Below are 19312 nucleotides of genomic sequence, written 5' to 3' on the forward strand. Positions count from 1 at the left end.
AAGCTTAACATATTCTTGGAAGACCAACAGCGGCCCTCAGAGTCCAACATGAAAATGACAAGTGCTGTCAGACAGCAGGAAGATGATATTCCTCTCTAGAGCAGATGAGTGAAAAGAAGGCAGAAAAAGTTGAAGGGATGCAGAAATTAAGTTAAGATTTTTGCTCAATTCACAAAGTCAGTACATATTTTCGAATGAGAGAAAAACCCATGAGGACAACAATTCAAAATAGTGTCTGAAAATTACACAACAAAACTGTTTGTACTCGTTATTAGTTCCTCCTCGCCTAGGAGAACTGGCTCAACTCTGAGAGGAGCTGTCCACACATCATGGTGCTGAAAATGCCCACTAAACAGGTACTGAGGCACGGCATGAAAAAAAAAGAAAACTGCGTTATCTATTCCACAGCTGATGCACTAATAAGTTGTCATGAACGATGCATCACAAAAACTCACCTCTAGAGGAGAGTCTGGTTCATCCAGGATGCTCTTTTCATTCTGTATCCGCTGCATCGTCCCTGTAGAGCTGGGGTCCATTATCAGCACGTTCTGACTACCAGCTCTGCCGAACTTACAGTCACTCTTTCTGGAGTCAGTCGTCCTGCACACCTCGTAATTGTACACGTGCTGGAGAGTCCCTGTCCCCAAAGTGTCTGAGTAACGTGGTGGATAATATGGAATCACAGGGAGATTGGAGTGATACATGATGCGAGACTGTCTCCATCTGTAGATTTTCACTGATATAATCACCACTAAACACGTGATGAAGAGGAAGGAAACTACTGCCAGAGCCAACACTAAGTAAAAAGTCAGGTTGTCATTGTACTCCTTGTCGTGGGGAAAGTCAGTGAACTCCGACAGCACTTCAGGGAAGCTGTCCGCCACCGCCACGTTAACAATGACTGTAGCTGAACGAGAGGGCTGTCCGTTGTCCTCCACTATAACAGTCAGTCTCTGTTTGACTGCATCTTTATCAGTGACCTGGCGGATAGTTCTTATTTCTCCATTCTGTAAGCCCACTTCAAACAGCGCCCTGTCTGTGGCTTTCTGCAGTTTATAGGAGAGCCAGGCATTTTGTCCAGAGTCCACATCAACAGCCACCACTTTAGTCACCAGATAGCCCACATCTGCTGAACGAGGCACCATTTCAGCCACCAGAGAGCCACCAGTCTGGACTGGGTAGAGAACCTGAGGAGGGTTGTCGTTCTGGTCCTGAATATTTAACTTAACGGTCGCATTGCTGCTGAGGGGTGGTGAACCTCCATCCTGTGCTTTAACTAAAATATTGATTGTTTTTATTTGTTCATAGTCAAATGATCGAACCGCCTGTATGACTCCATTTTCTGAATTAATAGATATGTAAGTGGATATAGGGTTACCATTTAGCTGAGTGTCAATAAGCAGGTAAGACACTCGTGCGTTCTGCCCTGAGTCAGAGTCACGTGTTTTTACAGAAAACACAGACAGTCCTGGAGAATTATTCTCCATGATATTAGCTTCGTAATAACTCTGCTCAAACACGGGGGCATTATCATTGACGTCAGAGACTCGAAGTGTTATTGTCTTATTAGTTGAGAGTTGTGGGCTACCTTCATCCACAGCCGTGAAAGTAATATTATAATCGGGATGACGCTCCCTGTCGAGGACACCGTTTGTTACTAGAGTATAATAATTCTTTAGAGATGAATGGATTGTGAACGGGATATTTCCACTAACTGCACAATCCACTTTGCCATTTTTGCCTGAATCTAGATCTTTAACATTTATGATGGCTACTGTAGTCCCACTGGGGGAATCCTCAGCGATGGTGTTAGAAAAGGAGGTTAGTGTTATTACAGGTGCATTATCATTTACATCTGTTACTTCAATTATTACATTTGTTGACGTGCTCTGTCCCCCTTGATCCTTTGCCAGCACTCCGATCTCATAAATTTTATTCTCTTCATAATCAATCAAACCGTTTACAATCAAATCGCCGCTGTTTTCATCCAGAACAAATAGTTCTGCAACATTGCTCGGCATGTGATTAAAGTGGTATGTAACACGTCCATACAACCCTTCATCTGCATCTGTTGCGCTCAACCTCACCACTAAAGTGCCCTTTGGAACATTTTCTTTAACAGACGCCTTGAAAATTGATTGTGTAAAAACTGGAGCGTTGTCATTCGTGTCTCTGACGGTGACGTGTATTTTAAGTGTCCCCGATCTCTGTGGTTCACCCCCGTCCACAGCAGTCAGAGTAAGAAGTAGCTTTTCTTCTTTCTCTCGATCTAACGCATTAGAAAGATACACCTGTGCATATTTATGACCATTTGGGCTGGACAGGACTTTAATACTGAAATGCGTCTTTGGGTGTAACGTATAGCCACTTAGAGCGTTAATGCCGACGTCAGGGTCAGTGGCACTCACTTGTAATATGTCGGTCCCCGGAAGAGCCGATTCCACAATTTCTACGTGCATTTCTTTCTCATGGAAGACAGGAGCATTATCATTAACATCCAACACTTCCACTACGACGCTATGTAGTTGCATTGGATTCATCATAATCATTTCAAAACTCAAGCTGCAGGGCGATGTCTGCCCACAGAGCAGCTCTCTATCTATTCTTTCCCCCACCACCAGAATCCCTTTGTCTACATCCAGTCGAATATACTCGCTGCTATCACCGTTAACGATTCGGGCACCGCCTGATTTCAGTCTCTTAGCGTCGATACCCAAATCCTCCGCCACATTTCCCACAAAAGAGCCCTTCCTCATCTCCTCGGGGACGGAGTAGCGGATCTGGCTGACCGTCGCTTCAATGAGAAAAACAAGGATGAGGGCCTGTACTTGCCATTTGACGGTGATTTCACTGCTGAAGAGAGCCATGTTCGCGAATCAATTCGTCCAACTCCACATTAAAGTATGTCGCAAACAGCCAGGCTAATAGTCCTTAAAGTCGTCCTGCTCAAATGTATAGAATCCACGGTGTGACAAGGAAAACGTCAAACTAAAAATCAGCGGTGGAAATGAGCACCGACTGTCCTGCTCTCCACGGTATACTAAAAGGAGGACTGGAGGCGTAGCTTCATTTCAGAAGCTCAACATATTCTTGGAAGATCAACAGCGGCCCTCAGAGTCCAACATGAAAATAACAAGTGCTGTCAGACAGCAAACAGATAATACTCCTCTCTTAAGAGAATATGAGTGAAAAGAAGGCAGAAAAAGTTGAAAAGTTGAAGGGATGCAGAAACTAAGTTAGGATTTTGCTCAGTTCACAAAGTCAATGCATATTCGACTGAGAGAAAAACCCATAACGACAACAATGCAAAATAGTGTCAGAAAATTACACAAAACTGTTCGTACGCGCAAGTAGTTCATCCTCGCCTCGGAGAACTGACTCAACTCTGAGAGGAGCTGTCCACACCTCATGGTGCTGAAAATGCCCACTAAAAAGGTACTGAGGCATGCAATGAAACAAACGCCATCCGCGTTTAAATGAATTCCACAGCTGATGCACTAATAAGTTGTCATGAACTATGAATCAAAAAACTCACCTCCAGAGGAGAGTCTGGTTCATCCAGGATGCTCTTCTCATTCTGTATCCGCTGCATCGTCCCTGTAGAGCTGGGGTCCATTATCAGCACGTTCTGACTACCAGCTCTGCCGAACTTACAGTCACTCTTTCTGGAGTCAGTCGTCCTGCACACCTCGTAATTGTACACGTGCTGGAGAGTCCCTGTCCCCAAAGTGTCTGAGTAACGTGGTGGATAATATGGAATCACAGGGAGATTGGAGTGATACAGGATGCGAGACTGTCTCCATCTGTAGATTTTCACTGATATAATCACCACTAAACACGTGATGAAGAGGAAGGAAACTACAGCCAGAGCCAACACTAAGTAAAAAGTCAGGTTGTCATTGTACTCCTTGTCGTGGGGAAAGTCAGTGAACTCCGACAGCACTTCAGGGAAGCTGTCCGCCACCGCCACGTTAACAATGACTGTAGCTGAACGAGAGGGCTGTCCGTTGTCCTCCACTATAACAGTCAGTCTCTGTTTGACTGCATCTTTATCAGTGACTTGGCGGATAGTTCTTATTTCTCCATTCTGTAAGCCCACTTCAAACAGCGCCCTGTCTGTGGCTTTCTGCAGTTTATAGGAGAGCCAGGCATTTTGTCCAGAGTCCACATCAACAGCCACCACTTTAGTCACCAGATAGCCCACATCTGCTGAACGAGGCACCATTTCAGCCACCAGAGAGCCACCAGTCTGGACTGGGTAGAGAACCTGAGGAGGGTTGTCGTTCTGGTCCTGAATATTTAATTTAACGGTCGTATTGCTGCTTAGAGGTGGGGAACCTCCATCCTGAGCTTTTACTAAAATGTCTATAGTTTTAATTTGCTCATAGTCAAATGATCGAACCGCCTGTATGACTCCATTTTCTGAATTAATAGATATGTAAGTGGAGATAGGGTTACCATTTAGCTGAGTGTCAATAAGCAGGTAAGACACTCGTGCGTTCTGCCCTGAGTCAGAGTCACGTGCTTTTACAGAAAACACAGACAGTCCTGGAGAATTATTCTCAATGATATTAGCTTCGTAATAACTCTGCTCAAACACGGGGGCATTATCGTTGACGTCAGAGACTCGAAGTGTTATTGTCTTATTAGTTGAGAGTTGTGGGCTACCTTCATCCACAGCCGTGAAAGTAATATTATAATCGGGATGACGCTCCCTGTCGAGGACACCGTTTGTTACTAGAGTATAATAATTCTTTAGAGATGAATGGATTGTGAACGGGATATTTCCACTAACTGCACAATCCACTTTGCCATTTTTGCCTGAATCTACATCTTTAACATTTATGATGGCTACTGTAGTGCCACTGGGGGAATCCTCAGCGATGGTGTTAGAAAAGGAGGTTAGTGTTATTACAGGTGCATTATCATTTACGTCTGTTACTTCAATTATTACATTTGTTGACGTGCTCTGCCCCCCTTGATCCTTTGCCAGCACTCCGATCTCATAAATCTTATTCTCTTCATAATCAATCAAACCGTTTACAGTCAAATCGCCGCTTTTTTCATCCAGAAGAAATAGTTCTGCAACATTACCAGATTTTCGATTTAGGTGATATGTAACACGTCCGTTCATCCCTTCATCTGCGTCTGTTGCGCTCAACCTCACCACTAAAGTGCCCTTTGGAACATTTTCTTTAACAGACGCCTTGAAAATTGATTGTGTAAAAACTGGAGCGTTGTCATTCGTGTCTCTGACGGTGACGTGTATTTTAAGTGTCCCCGATCTCTGTGGTTCACCCCCGTCCACAGCAGTCAGAGTAAGAAGTAGCTTTTCTTCTTTCTCTCGATCTAACGCATTAGAAAGATACACCTGTGCATATTTATGACCATTTGGGCTGGACAGGACCTTTATACTGAAATGCGTTGTTGGGTGTAATGAATAGCCACTTAAAGCGTTAATACCGACGTCAGGGTCGGTGGCACTCTCTTGTAATATTTCTGTTCCTGGAAGAGCTGATTCTACTAATTCTACATGTATTTCTTTCTCATGGAAGACAGGAGCATTATCATTAACATCCAACACTTCCACTACGACGCTATGTAGTTGCATTGGATTCATCATAATCATTTCAAAACTCAAGCTGCAGGGCGATGTCTGCCCGCAGAGCAGCTCTCTATCTATTCTTTCCCCCACCACCAGAATCCCTTTGTCTACATCCAGTCGAATATACTCGCTGCTATCACCGTTAACGATTCGGGCACCGCCTGATTTCAGTCTCTTAGCGTCGATACCTAAATCCTCAGCCACATTCCCCACAAAAGAGCCCTTCCTCATCTCCTCGGGGACAGAGTAGCGGATCTGGCTGACCGTCGCTTCAATGAGAAAAACAAGGATGAGGGCCTGTACTTGCCATTTAATGGTGAGTTCGCTGCTGATAATAGTCATATTCCCGAATCAATTTGTCCAACTCCACGTTAAAATATATCGCAAACAGCCAGGCTAATAGTCCTTAAAGTCGTCCTGCTCAAATGTATAGAATCCACGGTGTGACAAGGAAAACGTCAAACTAAAAATCAGAGGTGGAAATGAGCAACGACTGTCCTGCTCTCCATGGTATACTAAAAGGAGGACTGGAGGTGTAGCTTCATTTCAGAAGCTTAACATATTCTTGGAAGACCAACAGCGGCCCTCAGAGTCCAACATGAAAATAACAAGTGCTGTCAGACAGCAGGAAGATAATATTCCTCTCTAGAGCAGATGAGTGAAAAGAAGGCAGAAAAAGTTGAAAGGATGCAGAAATTAAGTTAAGATTTTTGCTCAATTCACAAAGTCACTGCATATTTTCGAATGAGAGAAAAACCCACGAGGACAACAATTCAAAATAGTGTCAAAAAATTACACAAAACTGTTCGTACTCGTTATTAGTTCCTCCTCGCCTCAGAAAACTGGCTCAACTCTGAGAGGAGCTGTCCACACCTCATGGTGCTGAACATGCCCACTAAACAGGTACTGAGGCACGGCATGAAAAAAAAAAATCTGCGTTATCTATTCCACAGCTTATGCACTAATAAGTTGTGATGAACTACGAATTAAAAACTCACCTCCAGAGGAGAGTCTGGTTCATCCAGGATGCTCTTTTCATTCTGTATCCGCTGCATCGTCCCTGTAGAACTGGGGTCCATTATCAGCACGTTCTGACTACCAGCTCTGCCGAACTTACAGTCACTCTTTCTGGAGTCAGTCGTCCTGCACACCTCGTAATTGTACACGTGCTGGAGAGTCCCTGTCCCCAAAGTGTCTGAGTAACGTGGTGGATAATATGGAATCACAGGGAGATTGGAGTGATACAGGATGCGAGACTGTCTCCATCTGTAGATTTTCACTGATATAATCACCACTAAACACGTGATGAAGAGGAAGGAAACTACAGCCAGAGCCAACACTAAGTAAAAAGTCAGGTTGTCATTGTACTCCTTGTCGTGGGGAAAGTCAGTGAACTCCGACAGCACTTCAGGGAAGCTGTCCGCCACCGCCACGTTAACAATGACTGTAGCTGAACGAGAGGGCTGTCCGTTGTCCTCCACTATGACAGTCAGTCTCTGTTTGACTGCATCTTTATCAGTGACCTGGCGGATAGTTCTTATTTCTCCATTCTGTAAGCCCACTTCAAACAGCGCCCTGTCTGTGGCTTTCTGCAGTTTATAGGAGAGCCAGGCATTTTGTCCAGAGTCCACATCAACAGCCACCACTTTAGTCACCAGATAGCCCACATCTGCTGAACGAGGCACCATTTCAGCCACCAGAGAGCCACCAGTCTGGACTGGGTAGAGAACCTGAGGAGGGTTGTCGTTCTGGTCCTGGATCCGGATTTTAACTGTAGCCACAGAGCTCAGAGGAGGGGATCCAGCATCTCGAGCAGTTATATTAAATTCAAACCACTTGATTTGCTCATAATCAAACGACCTCACTGTATGGATAGCACCTGCTTCTGAATTTACTGACACTAAAGAAGAAACTGCTACCCCATTAATCTCCTTCTCTTCAAGAAAGTAAGAAACTCGAGCATTTTGTCCCCAGTCTGCATCAGTGGCACTGAGAGTGAACACGAAAAATCCAGGAGAGTTGTTCTCTGGGATAGTCTGACTATATTCTGATTTATCAAATCTGGGTGGGCTGTCATTCACGTCGTTGACTTTTACATTGATGTCTTTACTGCTAGATAGAGGGGGAGAGCCTTGGTCAGAGACCGTTATGGTGATGTTATACTCACTGATGCTTTCTCTATCTAAGACATTATCTGTTATAATGGTATAATATCCAGTTAAAGAGGACTCAATTTTGAAAGGTATGTCAGTGTTAATGGAGCACTTAACAACACCGTTACCCTCAGAGTCTTCGTCATCGACATTAACTACAGCTATAGTTGTACCTGGAGGTGAGTCCTCGGATATCGAGTTAGAAAATGACATAAGCTGAATCGTTGGGACGTTGTCATTCTCATCAATGATTTGAATAATAACTTTGCACGTGTCTGTATATCCCCCATGATCACTAGCCTTTACGTTTAATTGATAAGTCTTAGATTTTTCAAAATCTAGTTTACCTGCAACTTTAATCTCTCCGGTTTTAACATTTACCTCAAAAAGTTCCTTCGCTTCTCTTGCAACATGAGCAATAGAATAAGTTACTTCACCATAATGTCCTTTATCAGCATCATTTGCACTGACAGTGGTTACCACTGTTCCTTCAGGAGAATTCTCCTTGACATCAGCTTTGTAAACAGGCTGGCTGCACACTGGTGCATTGTCGTTGGCGTCTAGCACAGTGATATGAATACGCGCTGTTCCTGATTTATGCGGCTCGCCGCCATCTGAAGCAACCAGTACGAGTGTGTGGGCCTCCTCTTTTTCCCGGTCTAACGGGTTTTGTAAAACCATTTCGATGAATCTGCCTCCATCCGGTTGGCTCTGTACTTCCAATTTGAAATTATCTGAGGGTTTAAGGGTGTATTTTTGAATATCATTTATACCAACATCAGGGTCGTCTGCACTCTCCAATGAGAAGCGAGTCCCCGATGCAGCATTTTCAACAATTTTTAAACTGATTGCATCCTTTGGAAACTGTGGGCTGTTATCATTAATGTCGATTACTTCCACTGTCACCCGGTAAAGCTGTATTGGGTTCTCTAAAATTACCTCGAAACTGAAGCTACATGGCGTCGTCTTTCCACAAAGCTCTTCTCGGTCGATTCGCTCTTTAATAACAAGGCTGCCTTTGTCTCGGTTTAAATCGACATACTGTCGGCTTCCTTTCGTAATAATACGAGCTTTACCTGATATGAGCCTCGCCACATCCAGGCCCAAATCTCTAGCAATGTTTCCGACAAAAGATCCTTCTGCCTGCTCCTCCGGTATGGAATAGCGAGCCTGTCCAGTCACTGAGCTCATCTTGAAAAGACAAAGAATGACAACGAGTGCCTGCCATCGGCCTCTCCGAGCGACTTTCCACACACAAGCCATCACAAATCCAAAGATACAGACGCAGTGATCCTATTCAAAGCAAAGCGTCTGTAGGTAAATCCATAAAATGAAGAGGTGATTGTATTTTCAGCAGATAAACTCAGACTTAAAACCTTGACGAGCCAGGTCGTCTTCTCCCTAAGCAGTAAAACACTAAATGGAGTTAAAGGGGTGGATCGCTGCACTGCCTATTTCGATAGTAAGTCAGTGATGTATCAACAGCGGCGCTCAGAGCCCACCCACGGTAGTGTATCGGGTATGCACATTATTGGGGAATAATTGAATGCTGTTTTCAAACCATATTCAGGCCTACATACGTTGCATTACAGTGTTTGAAACAAACCCCGCATGTGAGCAAATCGAAGCCTGTGCCTTTGGACTATCCAGGCTCTGTTCCACAAAAGCCCCTTGTTTACAAAACATAAGAAGGTGACCGTTTTGCATAGAAACAGAAATGCATTTCAACTACTGAAAGTAGTTCAGTTCGGCTGAGTAGAAAAGGGAAACCAGAGGAAAATTTCTAGACCCTTTATTGTTATTTTGTTTTCAGTTTTCTTCACTACATAGTTGGCTATATCTATAATCGTTTTCATACAACATAGGTTTGCTAACACTAAAAATGGTAATTTCTACTCTCTCCCACAAATTACGGTGTAAAAATGAACCGATGAACAAGTGAATTGAGTCTTCGGCCTAAAAAAAGAAAAAAGAAAAACAAAACAGGCCTTGCTGTGAATTTACATTTCTCACGTGGGTGTGATGATGCTGTTTCGTGATAAGGTCAACGAATAAGAATACCCTGCCTCTAACTTAAAGTCGTAAAGCTGCTTGAAAGTGTATTCATCGGGGTCATTTCAGCACCATGGACAGCGACACTGAAAGGCGACTGACAACCGCACATACAGTATAATGCTTCAGGAGAAAATCGATGAAAGAAAAATTAAACACATATCACTCACCAAAGTTGACATTTGGGAACTTAAACCTGACATCTGCTTGTCCACCTGTGTTGTATCAGTCCCAGCTCCATCCACACTCACCAAACTTTGACTCATTGGTGGCATATATTTCATGTCACTCTTTCTGGAGTCAGTCGTCCTGCACACCTCGTAATTGTACACGTGCTGGAGAGTCCCTGTCCCCAAAGTGTCTGAGTAACGTGGTGGATAATATGGAATCACAGGGAGATTGGAGTGATACAGGATGCGAGACTGTCTCCATCTGTAGATTTTCACTGATATAATCACCACTAAACACGTGATGAAGAGGAAGGAAACTACAGCCAGAGCCAACACTAAGTAAAAAGTCAGGTTGTCATTGTACTCCTTGTCGTGGGGAAAGTCAGTGAACTCCGACAGCACTTCAGGGAAGCTGTCCGCCACCGCCACGTTAACAATGACTGGAGCTGAACGAGAGGGCTGTCCGTTGTCCTCCACTATGACAGTCAGTCTCTGTTTGACTGCATCTTTATCAGTGACCTGGCGGATAGTTCTTATTTCTCCATTCTGTAAGCCCACTTCAAACAGCGCCCTGTCTGTGGCTTTCTGCAGTTTATAGGAGAGCCAGGCATTTTGTCCAGAGTCCACATCAACAGCCACCACTTTAGTCACCAGATAGCCCACATCTGCTGAACGAGGCACCATTTCAGCCACCAGAGAGCCACCAGTCTGGACTGGGTAGAGAACCTGAGGAGGGTTGTCGTTCTGGTCCTGGATCAGTATTTTCACAGTCACGTTACTACTGAGTGGAGGAGATCCTCCATCCTGAGCTTTGACAGTCAGCTGAAGCTCTTTAATTTGTTCATAATCAAACGACCGCACAGCATGTAAAACCCCAGTTTCAGAGTTTATGGACACATAGTTAGAGACTGGATTGCCGCTTATTTGTGTGTCCTCCAGGAAATAGGAAATTCTTGCGTTTTGATTCCAGTCAGAATCCCGCGCAGTGACAGTTGTGATGGAAACTCCAGGGGAATTGTTTTCTGTGACGTAAGAAGAATATGAGTTTTTATCGAACAACGGGCCGTTGTCATTGACGTCAGAGATCCTAAGTTGTAATGTGACAGAGCTAGAAAGGGGAGGAGACCCGGAGTCGGTAGCTATTATTGTTATGTCATATTCAGAAGTAGTCTCTCTGTCAAAGTGTTGATCAGCCACTAAATTATAGTAGTTTGTTAACGACGACTGGATTTGAAACGGAAGCGTATTCTTTATTGCACATTTTATTTGTCCATTTTTCTCCGAGTCAGCGTCTTTGACATTAATAACAGCTATTGTTGTGCCGAGCGGGGCATCTTCTGATACGACATTAGAAAATGACATTATGTTTATGACCGGGGCATTGTCGTTAACGTCAATAACCTCAATTATAACTTTACTGGTCCCAATCAACCCACCCCGATCCCTTGCCTCTAACCTGAGCTCATATTTTTTCTCTCTTTCATAGTCAATAAGTCCGGCAACAGATATGACACCTGTGTTTTCTTCGATCGTAAAAATAGCAATCTTGTTGCCTTTAATTTTTGAAAAACTGAAAATTACCTCTCCGTTAGTGCCAATGTCTGCATCAGTAGCATTAACTGTCGTAATGTAAGTCCCTTTTGGTGAATTTTCAACGACCACGGCCCTGTAGACAGACTGATTGAACACAGGTGCATTATCGTTTACATCTAAAACGGCTACATTGATATTCACAGTACCAGACCTCTGAGGGTTTCCGCCGTCCACTGCTATAACCTTTAGGGGAAGACTGGAGTGTTCCTCTCTGTCTAATGGCTTTTGGAGCACCAGTTCAGCGTATTTACTGCCGTCTGGATTTGAATGTTGTTTCAGAATGAAATAATTATTCGGAGACAGAATGTAATTTTGTAACGCATTTAGTCCCACGTCAGGATCAACTGCGCTTTCGAGGGGGAATTTTGCTCCAACCGTAGATTCGCTCATTTCAAAGTGTACGTCTTTATTTGGGAAGAAAGGAGCGTTATCGTTGATATCTAAAATTTCCACAGTGACACGATGGAGTTCGATTGGATTTTCTAAAATCAGTTCAAAGCTGAGGCTACACGGCGTCACATCTCCACAGAGCTGCTCTCGGTCTATTCTCTCGTTCACTGCAAGAATCCCTTTGTCTGTCTTCAGCTCGGTGTATTGGACGTTTTCCCCACCGACAATGCGGGCACGGCCGGAACGGAGCCTTTGTGGATCCAGACCGAGGTCCTGAGCTACATTGCCAATAATGGAGCCCTTTTTCATCTCTTCTGGGATAGAATAACGAATCTGACCAGTCACTCTTCCACCCACAGAAAGAAGCAAAATGAGATATCCCACTTTCCAGTGTAACATACAAAATAATCGCCATCTTACATTTCGAGGGTCGATGCGGCCTTGGGTTGCCATATCAGAAACAATAAGCTCTGATGAATTATGTGTCCTCACGCACAAAAAAGAAAAAATGAGCCTTTAGTCCTTAGAAATGTATTGCTGTTGGAGAGCAACGCGCTTCTTCTATGTTCAAACGCTTCTCCACGCTCTGCCTTCGCATAACATACGATATCTCCGCTGTCATGGCAAAGACAGAAAGGGAGGGGAAAGGGAAGGCTGTCTGTGAGCACTGAAATCGTTTAGCTGACCAACAGCGTCACTTAGAGTCCAAAACCTGAACTCCTTACTCTTTATCTCTTATTGCAAGTAAGCAGGTCTGTTTAGTATATAATCTGTAGAGTAAAATGTGTAATATTACTGCATTTGTGTTATATTGAGTAGGTTGGACAACTGAAACAACAATAGAAATTGTATTATTACTGTGTCAGAGAAATAGGTGATCCCAGTGGTAGCAGAGCAGGGAAAGAGATGTCGCTGTCTGTGGTACTGAAACAAGAAGCATCTCTAATGCAATGAAATGAGAAGTAAAAGCCAAAAGTGTGAAAAATTCACATGAAACTAAACAATAACGCAAGTAAACCACTCAATAGAATCGGATTAGTAGTCTGTAATTGCTGCTGTATAAACATATTGGTTATGCCGTTGCAACGACATACAGTTCAAACTTCATCCCAGCTGTCATTTTAAAGTAAACACAAGTGGAGTTTAGTAGTTCCATACACATTATATTGTGGGTTTCTCTCACTTGGAGGAATCAAACGAATTATCACTTTCTATCAAGGAAAATGCAACTGATTCAAATCAATGTGTCTAAGGCAAAATAAAACAGCAGACCATCAAGGATGGTGTTGTATTTAGACTGTCAATATAAAAGCAGCGTTCTTATAATGATATAAGATGAGACGCTCTCCGTGGTGCTGAAATCACGGTTGCGTAACAGCTCACCATGAGACGGAAATATTTCTACAGAGCCAAATCTACAACATGTAACTCACCTCTAGAGGAGAGTCTGGTTCATCCAGGATGCTCTTTTCATTCTGTATCCGCTGCATCGTCCCTGTAGAGCTGGGGTCCATTATCAGCACGTTCTGACTACCAGCTCTGCCGAACTTACAGTCACTCTTTCTGGAGTCAGTGGTCCTGCACACCTCGTAATTGTACACGTGCTGCAGAGTCCCTGTCCCCAAAGTGTCTGAGTAACGTGGTGGATAATATGGAATCACAGGGAGATTGGAGTGATACAGGATGCGAGACTGTCTCCATCTGTAGATTTTCACTGATATAATCACCACTAAACACGTGATGAAGAGGAAGGAAACTACAGCCAGAGCCAACACTAAGTAAAAAGTCAGGTTGTCATTGTACTCCTTGTCGTGGGGAAAGTCAGTGAACTCCGACAGCACTTCAGGGAAGCTGTCCGCCACCGCCACGTTAACAATGACTGTAGCTGAACGAGAGGGCTGTCCGTTGTCCTCCACTATAACAGTCAGTCTCTGTTTGACTGCATCTTTATCAGTGACCTGGCGGATAGTTCTTATTTCTCCATTCTGTAAGCCCACTTCAAACAGCGCCCTGTCTGTGGCTTTCTGCAGTTTATAGGAGAGCCAGGCATTTTGTCCAGAGTCCACATCAACAGCCACCACTTTAGTCACCAGATAGCCCACATCTGCTGAACGAGGCACCATTTCAGCCACCAGAGAGCCACCAGTCTGGACTGGGTAGAGAACCTGAGGAGGGTTGTCGTTCTGGTCCTGGGTCATTAATTTTACAGTCACATTACTACTGAGTGGAGGAGAGCCTCCATCCTGAGCTTTGACAACGAAAACTAACTGTTTAATTTGCTCATAATCAAACGAGCGCACTGCGTGTATCACTCCGCTTTCTGCATTAACTGATACAGAGCGAGAAACTGGAGATCCGTCAAGATCCATATCCTCTAAAATATATGAGATTCTGGAATTTTGGTTTTCATCAGGATCTTGTGCCCTAACAGTGAGAATGGAAACACCTGGAGAGTTGTTCTCTGCAATAAACGCGTTGTAAACTCCCTGTGAAAACACTGGAGGATTATCGTTCACGTCAGAAACCTTTAAATTAAAGGTTCTTTTAGTTGAGAGCGGAGGCGTGCCTGCATCTGTCGCAACGACAGTGATGTTATATTCTGATACAGTTTCACGATCTAACACCGTGTCTGTTACCAAAGTGTAGTAATTTCTTAAATTGGATTTTATCTTGAAAGGTGCATTTTGTTCTATTCTACAATTGACTTGTCCATTATCGCCAGAATCCAGGTCTTTTACATTTATAATGCCGATAGTTGTACCAGGAGCTGAGTCCTCTGACACAGGACTGGTGAATGACATGACGCTAATGGTAGGGGCGTTGTCATTCACATCAGTTACTTCAATTATCACTTTACTCGAATCTGTTAAACCGCCTTGATCCTTTGCATCAATTCTGAGCTCATATTTTCTATCCTTTTCAAAATCTATTGGGCCTGAAATAGATAACACACCTGAGACTTGATCAATGGACAACAAATCAGCTATATAGCCCTTGGCGTTTGAAATCGAATATGTGATGTGACCATTTGATCCACTATCTGCGTCTGTAGCATTTACAGCAATAACATTAGTACCTATTGCTGCGTTCTCTATCACCGTGGCCTTATAAACAGACTGGTTGAAAACGGGCGCATTGTCATTGGCATCTAAGACAAATATGTTTATATTTACGGTGCCAGATCTCTGCGGATTTCCACCATCTACTGCTATAAGCTTTAAAGACAAAGTGGGGACCTCTTCTCTGTCTAACTGCTTCTGAAGGACCATCTCTGCATATTTACTCCCGTCTGGATTTAGATGCTGCTTTAACACGAAATTGTCATTTGGGGTTAAAACATAATTTTGCAGGCCATTGACGCCAACATCAGGATCCTCTGCACTATCCAACACAAATCTTGCTCCAACATTAGCAGATTCGCTAATGTCTAACATAATATCTGACTTCTTAAATACGGGTGGATGATCATTCACGTCCAGCACTTCAATCGTTATGTGGTGTAGTTCCATGGGATTTTCTAAAATTATTTCAAAGCTGAAGCTGCACGGTGTAACCTCTCCACAAAGCTGCTCGCGGTCAATTCTCTCATTCACGACTAGAATCCCTTTGTCTGTCTTCAGCTCGGTGTACTGGATGTTTTCTCCGGTCACTATGCGGGCCCGGCCAGAACGGAGCCTCTTTAGATCCAAACCGAGATCCTGTGCTACATTACCAATAAGAGAGCCTTTCTTCATCTCCTCTGGTATTGAGTACCGGATTTGGCCGGATACCATATCTAATAAGCAAAGTGAAAAAATAACCATTACCCACTGAGGTCCGAGATAGAAACGCCATTTGCAGAGTAGCTGCTGATACGCCATGTCCGAAAAGACCTTTTGTCGTGTAAAAAGAAACAAAATCCTCGGATCAGAATTCAGCTATATCCACATGTGTTATTTCCACATATAAGTAAAAAGAGAGTCGCTGGAATCAAAAGGTTTCCTTTTCCGTGATATCCAGCTCGGGTTTGCTGATGCCTCTAAGCTTACTTCAATATAGAAAGAACGCCCCTGAACTGTGACAGAGTGAAGATGGAAACATTAAATTCTTGATCAACAGCGTCACTCAGAGTCCAACATGTGAACACCAATCTCTTTGGAAGTAAAATTAAGTAAATATTCAAAGCAGGGAAACTCTAAATATCGATATGTGTAAACTATCATATTGACAACTGACATCAAAATAAGAGGGAGAAAAATATTCTAATACGACGTTTGCAAATTTTGAGAACCATGCCACAATATAAAAGCACTGTATGAGGTGACAGTTTTTCACTAGAGGGTACGACGGAAATTGACAAATATGAATGACAGAAACCATTTTCACTTCCAGCGGAGCTGTCCACATTGTGGTGCTGAACAACACCATCACACTGCAGCCATCGATCGCAATTTACCGGCATTTTAGAGAAACACAGATTGCATAAGTAAGCGTTTTGCAAATAGCACCTCACCTCCAGAGGAGAGTCTGGTTCATCCAGGATGCTCTTTTCATTCTGTATCCGCTGCATCGTCCCTGTAGAGCTGGGGTCCATTATCAGCACGTTCTGACTACCAGCTCTGCCGAACTTACAGTCACTCTTTCTGGAGTCAGTCGTCCTGCACACCTCGTAATTGTACACGTGCTGGAGAGTCCCTGTCCCCAAAGTGTCTGAGTAACGTGGAGGATAATATGGAATCACAGGGAGATTGGAGTGATACATGATGCGAGACTGTCTCCATCTGTAGATTTTCACTGATATAATCACCACTAAACACGTGATGAAGAGGAAGGAAACTACAGCCAGAGCCAACACTAAGTAAAAAGTCAGGTTGTCATTGTACTCCTTGTCGTGGGGAAAGTCAGTGAACTCCGACAGCACTTCAGGGAAGCTGTCCGCCACCGCCACGTTAACAATGACTGTAGCTGAACGAGAGGGCTGTCCGTTGTCCTCCACTATAACAGTCAGTCTCTGTTTGACTGCATCTTTATCAGTGACCTGGCGGATAGTTCTTATTTCTCCATTCTGTAAGCCCACTTCAAACAGCGCCCTGTCTGTGGCTTTCTGCAGTTTATAGGAGAGCCAGGCATTTTGTCCAGAGTCCACATCAACAGCCACCACTTTAGTCACCAGATAGCCCACATCTGCTGAACGAGGCACCATTTCAGCCACCAGAGAGCCACCAGTCTGGACTGGGTACAGAACCTGAGGAGGGTTGTCGTTCTGGTCCTGGATCATTAATTTTACAGTCACGTTACTACTGAGTGGAGGAGAGCCTCCGTCCTGTGCTTTCACAATGAAAACTAGGTGTTTGATTTGTTCATAATCAAATGAGCGCACTGCGTGTATCACTCCGCTTTCTGCATTTACAGAAACATATCCAGAAATTGAAGAGCCGCCTATATTAATATCTTCCAGAATATATGAGATTCGGGCATTTTGGTTTTCATCAGGATCTTTAGCCGTAAGTGTCAGAACAGAAACACCTGGAGAGTTATTCTCTGCAATAAACGCGTTGTAAACTCCCTCTGAAAAGACTGGAGGATTATCGTTCACGTCAGAAACCTTTAAATGAAATGTTCTTTTAGTTGAGAGCGGAGGCGTGCCTGCATCTGTCGCAACGACAGTGATGTTATATTCTGATACAGTTTCACGATCTAACACAGTATCTGTTACCAAAGTGTAGTAATTTCTCAAATTGGATTTAATCTTGAAAGGTGCATTTTGTTCTATTCTACAATTGACTTGTCCATTATCACCTGAATCCAGGTCTTTAACATTTATAATGCCGATAGTTGTACCAGGAGCTGAGTCCTCTGACACAGGGCTGGTGAATGACATGACGCTAATGGTAGGGGCGTTGTCATTCACATCAGTAACCTCGATTATCACTTTACTCGCATCTGTCAAACCGCCTTGGTCTTTTGCATCAATTCGGAGCTCATACTTTTTATCTTTTTCATAATCAATAGAACCTATGATTGAAATGACGCCAGTTTTTTCATCAATCATAAACAAATCACTCAGACCACTGTTCAGGTCTGAAAAATAATACGTAACAACACTGTTTGAGCCGAAATCCGCGTCACTAGCATTGACAGTGGTAATATAGGTATCTCTGGGTGAATTTTCTATTACATTAGCTTTATACACTGATTGATTAAATACAGGCGCATTGTCATTGATATCAAGAACAGTCACATCTATATTTACTGTGCCAGATCTCTGCGGACTTCCACCATCTACGGCTATTAGCTTTAGAGATAGATGAGGATTTGTCTCTCTGTCTAACGGCTTCTGAAGCACCATCTCTGCGTATTTCTTTCCTTCTGCATTAGAATTTTGTTTCAAAATAAAATTGTCATTCTCCGTCAAATAGTATTCTCTGAGTCCATTAACACCCACATCTGGGTCGTCTGCACTGGTCAATGAAAATCGAGAGCCTGTATTAGCCGATTCACTGATTTCAAACTGGATGCTATTTCTTTTGAATGTGGGTGAATGGTCATTTATGTCTGTTACTTCTACTGTTATTTGGTGCAGCTCCATTGGATTTTCTAAAATCACCTCAAAACTGAAACTACACGGTGTCACGTCTCCACAAAGCTGCTCGCGGTCTATCCTCTCATTCACAACTAGAATCCCTTTGTCTGTCCTTAACTCTGTGTACTGGATGTTTTCACCGGTCACGATACGAGCTCGGCCCGACCGAAGTCTTTTCAGATCCAAACCAAGATCCTGCGCTACATTACCGATAAGAGAGCCTTTCTTCATCTCCTCTGGGATGGAGTATCTGATGTGTCCGTGAACCTCATGGTCGACATACAAAATAAACAGCAGCAAGTGCCAATTCAATCCGCAGCCAGAGCGCCATTTTAGGCACCGGGTGTTGGCTTGTATTCCAAATGCCATAGCAAAAGAAAAACACGAAATACTCTCTGTAATCTCCAAATGACGGTGATTATTATGATGAATGCATGAGACGAATCACGGCAAAATATCTTCCTTCCCGTTTTCTGTGTGGATGTAACGCCTAATGCGACTCTTTTCGATTCAACGTCAGCTCACATAACAAACGCTGTCTTTTTTTTCAGATGCCAAGGAAACAGGGGAGGGGATCTGAGAGTAATGCTGAGCTGCCTATGTTGGATTGATCAACAGCGTCCCTTAGAGTCCACAATTAGTACAGCCATAAGAAATGCTTCTAGAGGGATATTTAATAAGTGAAAAATGCCACATTTCAACGCAAAAATCCCCCAAAACCAATCAAAACAGTCCTCATGCTATTATCTAGTCGAGTACAGTGTATAAAAAAATAGAAAAACAGGCA

The 19312-nt window shown here is 43.5% G+C and overlaps 6 protein-coding genes across 35 annotated transcripts in view; all 6 read right to left on the bottom strand.

Annotated features, from left to right (window-relative positions):
* LOC146979773 (protocadherin gamma-C5-like) overlaps positions 1-19312 on the bottom strand; it is a 298812-nt gene that overhangs the window by 151750 nt on the left and 127750 nt on the right. For 3 of the 30 annotated variants that reach the window (XM_085789835.1, XM_085789833.1, XM_085789818.1), the window contains exon 1: positions 9981-12377. The exons of the other annotated variants lie outside the window; for them this stretch is intronic. In XM_085789835.1, coding sequence (XP_085645961.1) covers positions 9981-12362 — 2382 coding nt within the window. In that variant the 5' untranslated portion in view covers positions 12363-12377. Of the gene's footprint in view, positions 1-9980; positions 12378-19312 lie in introns of those variants that run through there. 30 annotated transcript variants of the gene reach the window in all.
* On the bottom strand, positions 287-3206 carry LOC146979806 (protocadherin gamma-A7-like). The gene is made up of 3 exons (XM_085788838.1): positions 2511-3206; positions 456-1223; positions 287-316 (listed from the first exon to the last, which is right to left on the bottom strand). Exons 1-3 carry the CDS (start codon positions 2865-2867, stop codon positions 287-289), a joined length of 1155 nt encoding a protein of 384 aa, XP_085644964.1. The 5' UTR covers positions 2868-3206.
* On the bottom strand, positions 2922-6091 carry LOC146979807 (protocadherin gamma-A7-like). Its single transcript, XM_085788839.1, has 4 exons — positions 5594-6091; positions 4628-4642; positions 3536-4291; positions 2922-2942 (listed from the first exon to the last, which is right to left on the bottom strand). The coding sequence occupies exons 1-4, from the start codon at positions 5945-5947 to the stop codon at positions 2922-2924; spliced, it is 1146 nt and encodes a 381-aa protein (XP_085644965.1). The 5' UTR covers positions 5948-6091.
* LOC146979808 (protocadherin beta-16-like) lies at positions 6592-9356 on the bottom strand. The gene has a single exon (XM_085788840.1). It carries the CDS (start codon positions 9019-9021, stop codon positions 6592-6594), a length of 2430 nt encoding a protein of 809 aa, XP_085644966.1. The 5' UTR covers positions 9022-9356.
* LOC146979809 (protocadherin gamma-A3-like) lies at positions 13379-16198 on the bottom strand. Its single transcript, XM_085788841.1, has one exon. It carries the CDS (start codon positions 15821-15823, stop codon positions 13379-13381), a length of 2445 nt encoding a protein of 814 aa, XP_085644967.1. The 5' UTR covers positions 15824-16198.
* On the bottom strand, positions 16325-19066 carry LOC146979810 (protocadherin gamma-A7-like). Its single transcript, XM_085788842.1, has 3 exons — positions 18519-19066; positions 16456-17231; positions 16325-16339 (listed from the first exon to the last, which is right to left on the bottom strand). Exons 1-3 carry the CDS (start codon positions 18892-18894, stop codon positions 16325-16327), a joined length of 1167 nt encoding a protein of 388 aa, XP_085644968.1. The 5' UTR covers positions 18895-19066.

This window comes from Trachurus japonicus, chromosome 10 (genome assembly GCF_045865225.1).
Source record: "Trachurus japonicus isolate A0001 chromosome 10, Traja_1.0".
In the NCBI taxonomy this organism is placed as follows: Eukaryota; Metazoa; Chordata; class Actinopteri; order Carangiformes; family Carangidae; genus Trachurus; species Trachurus japonicus.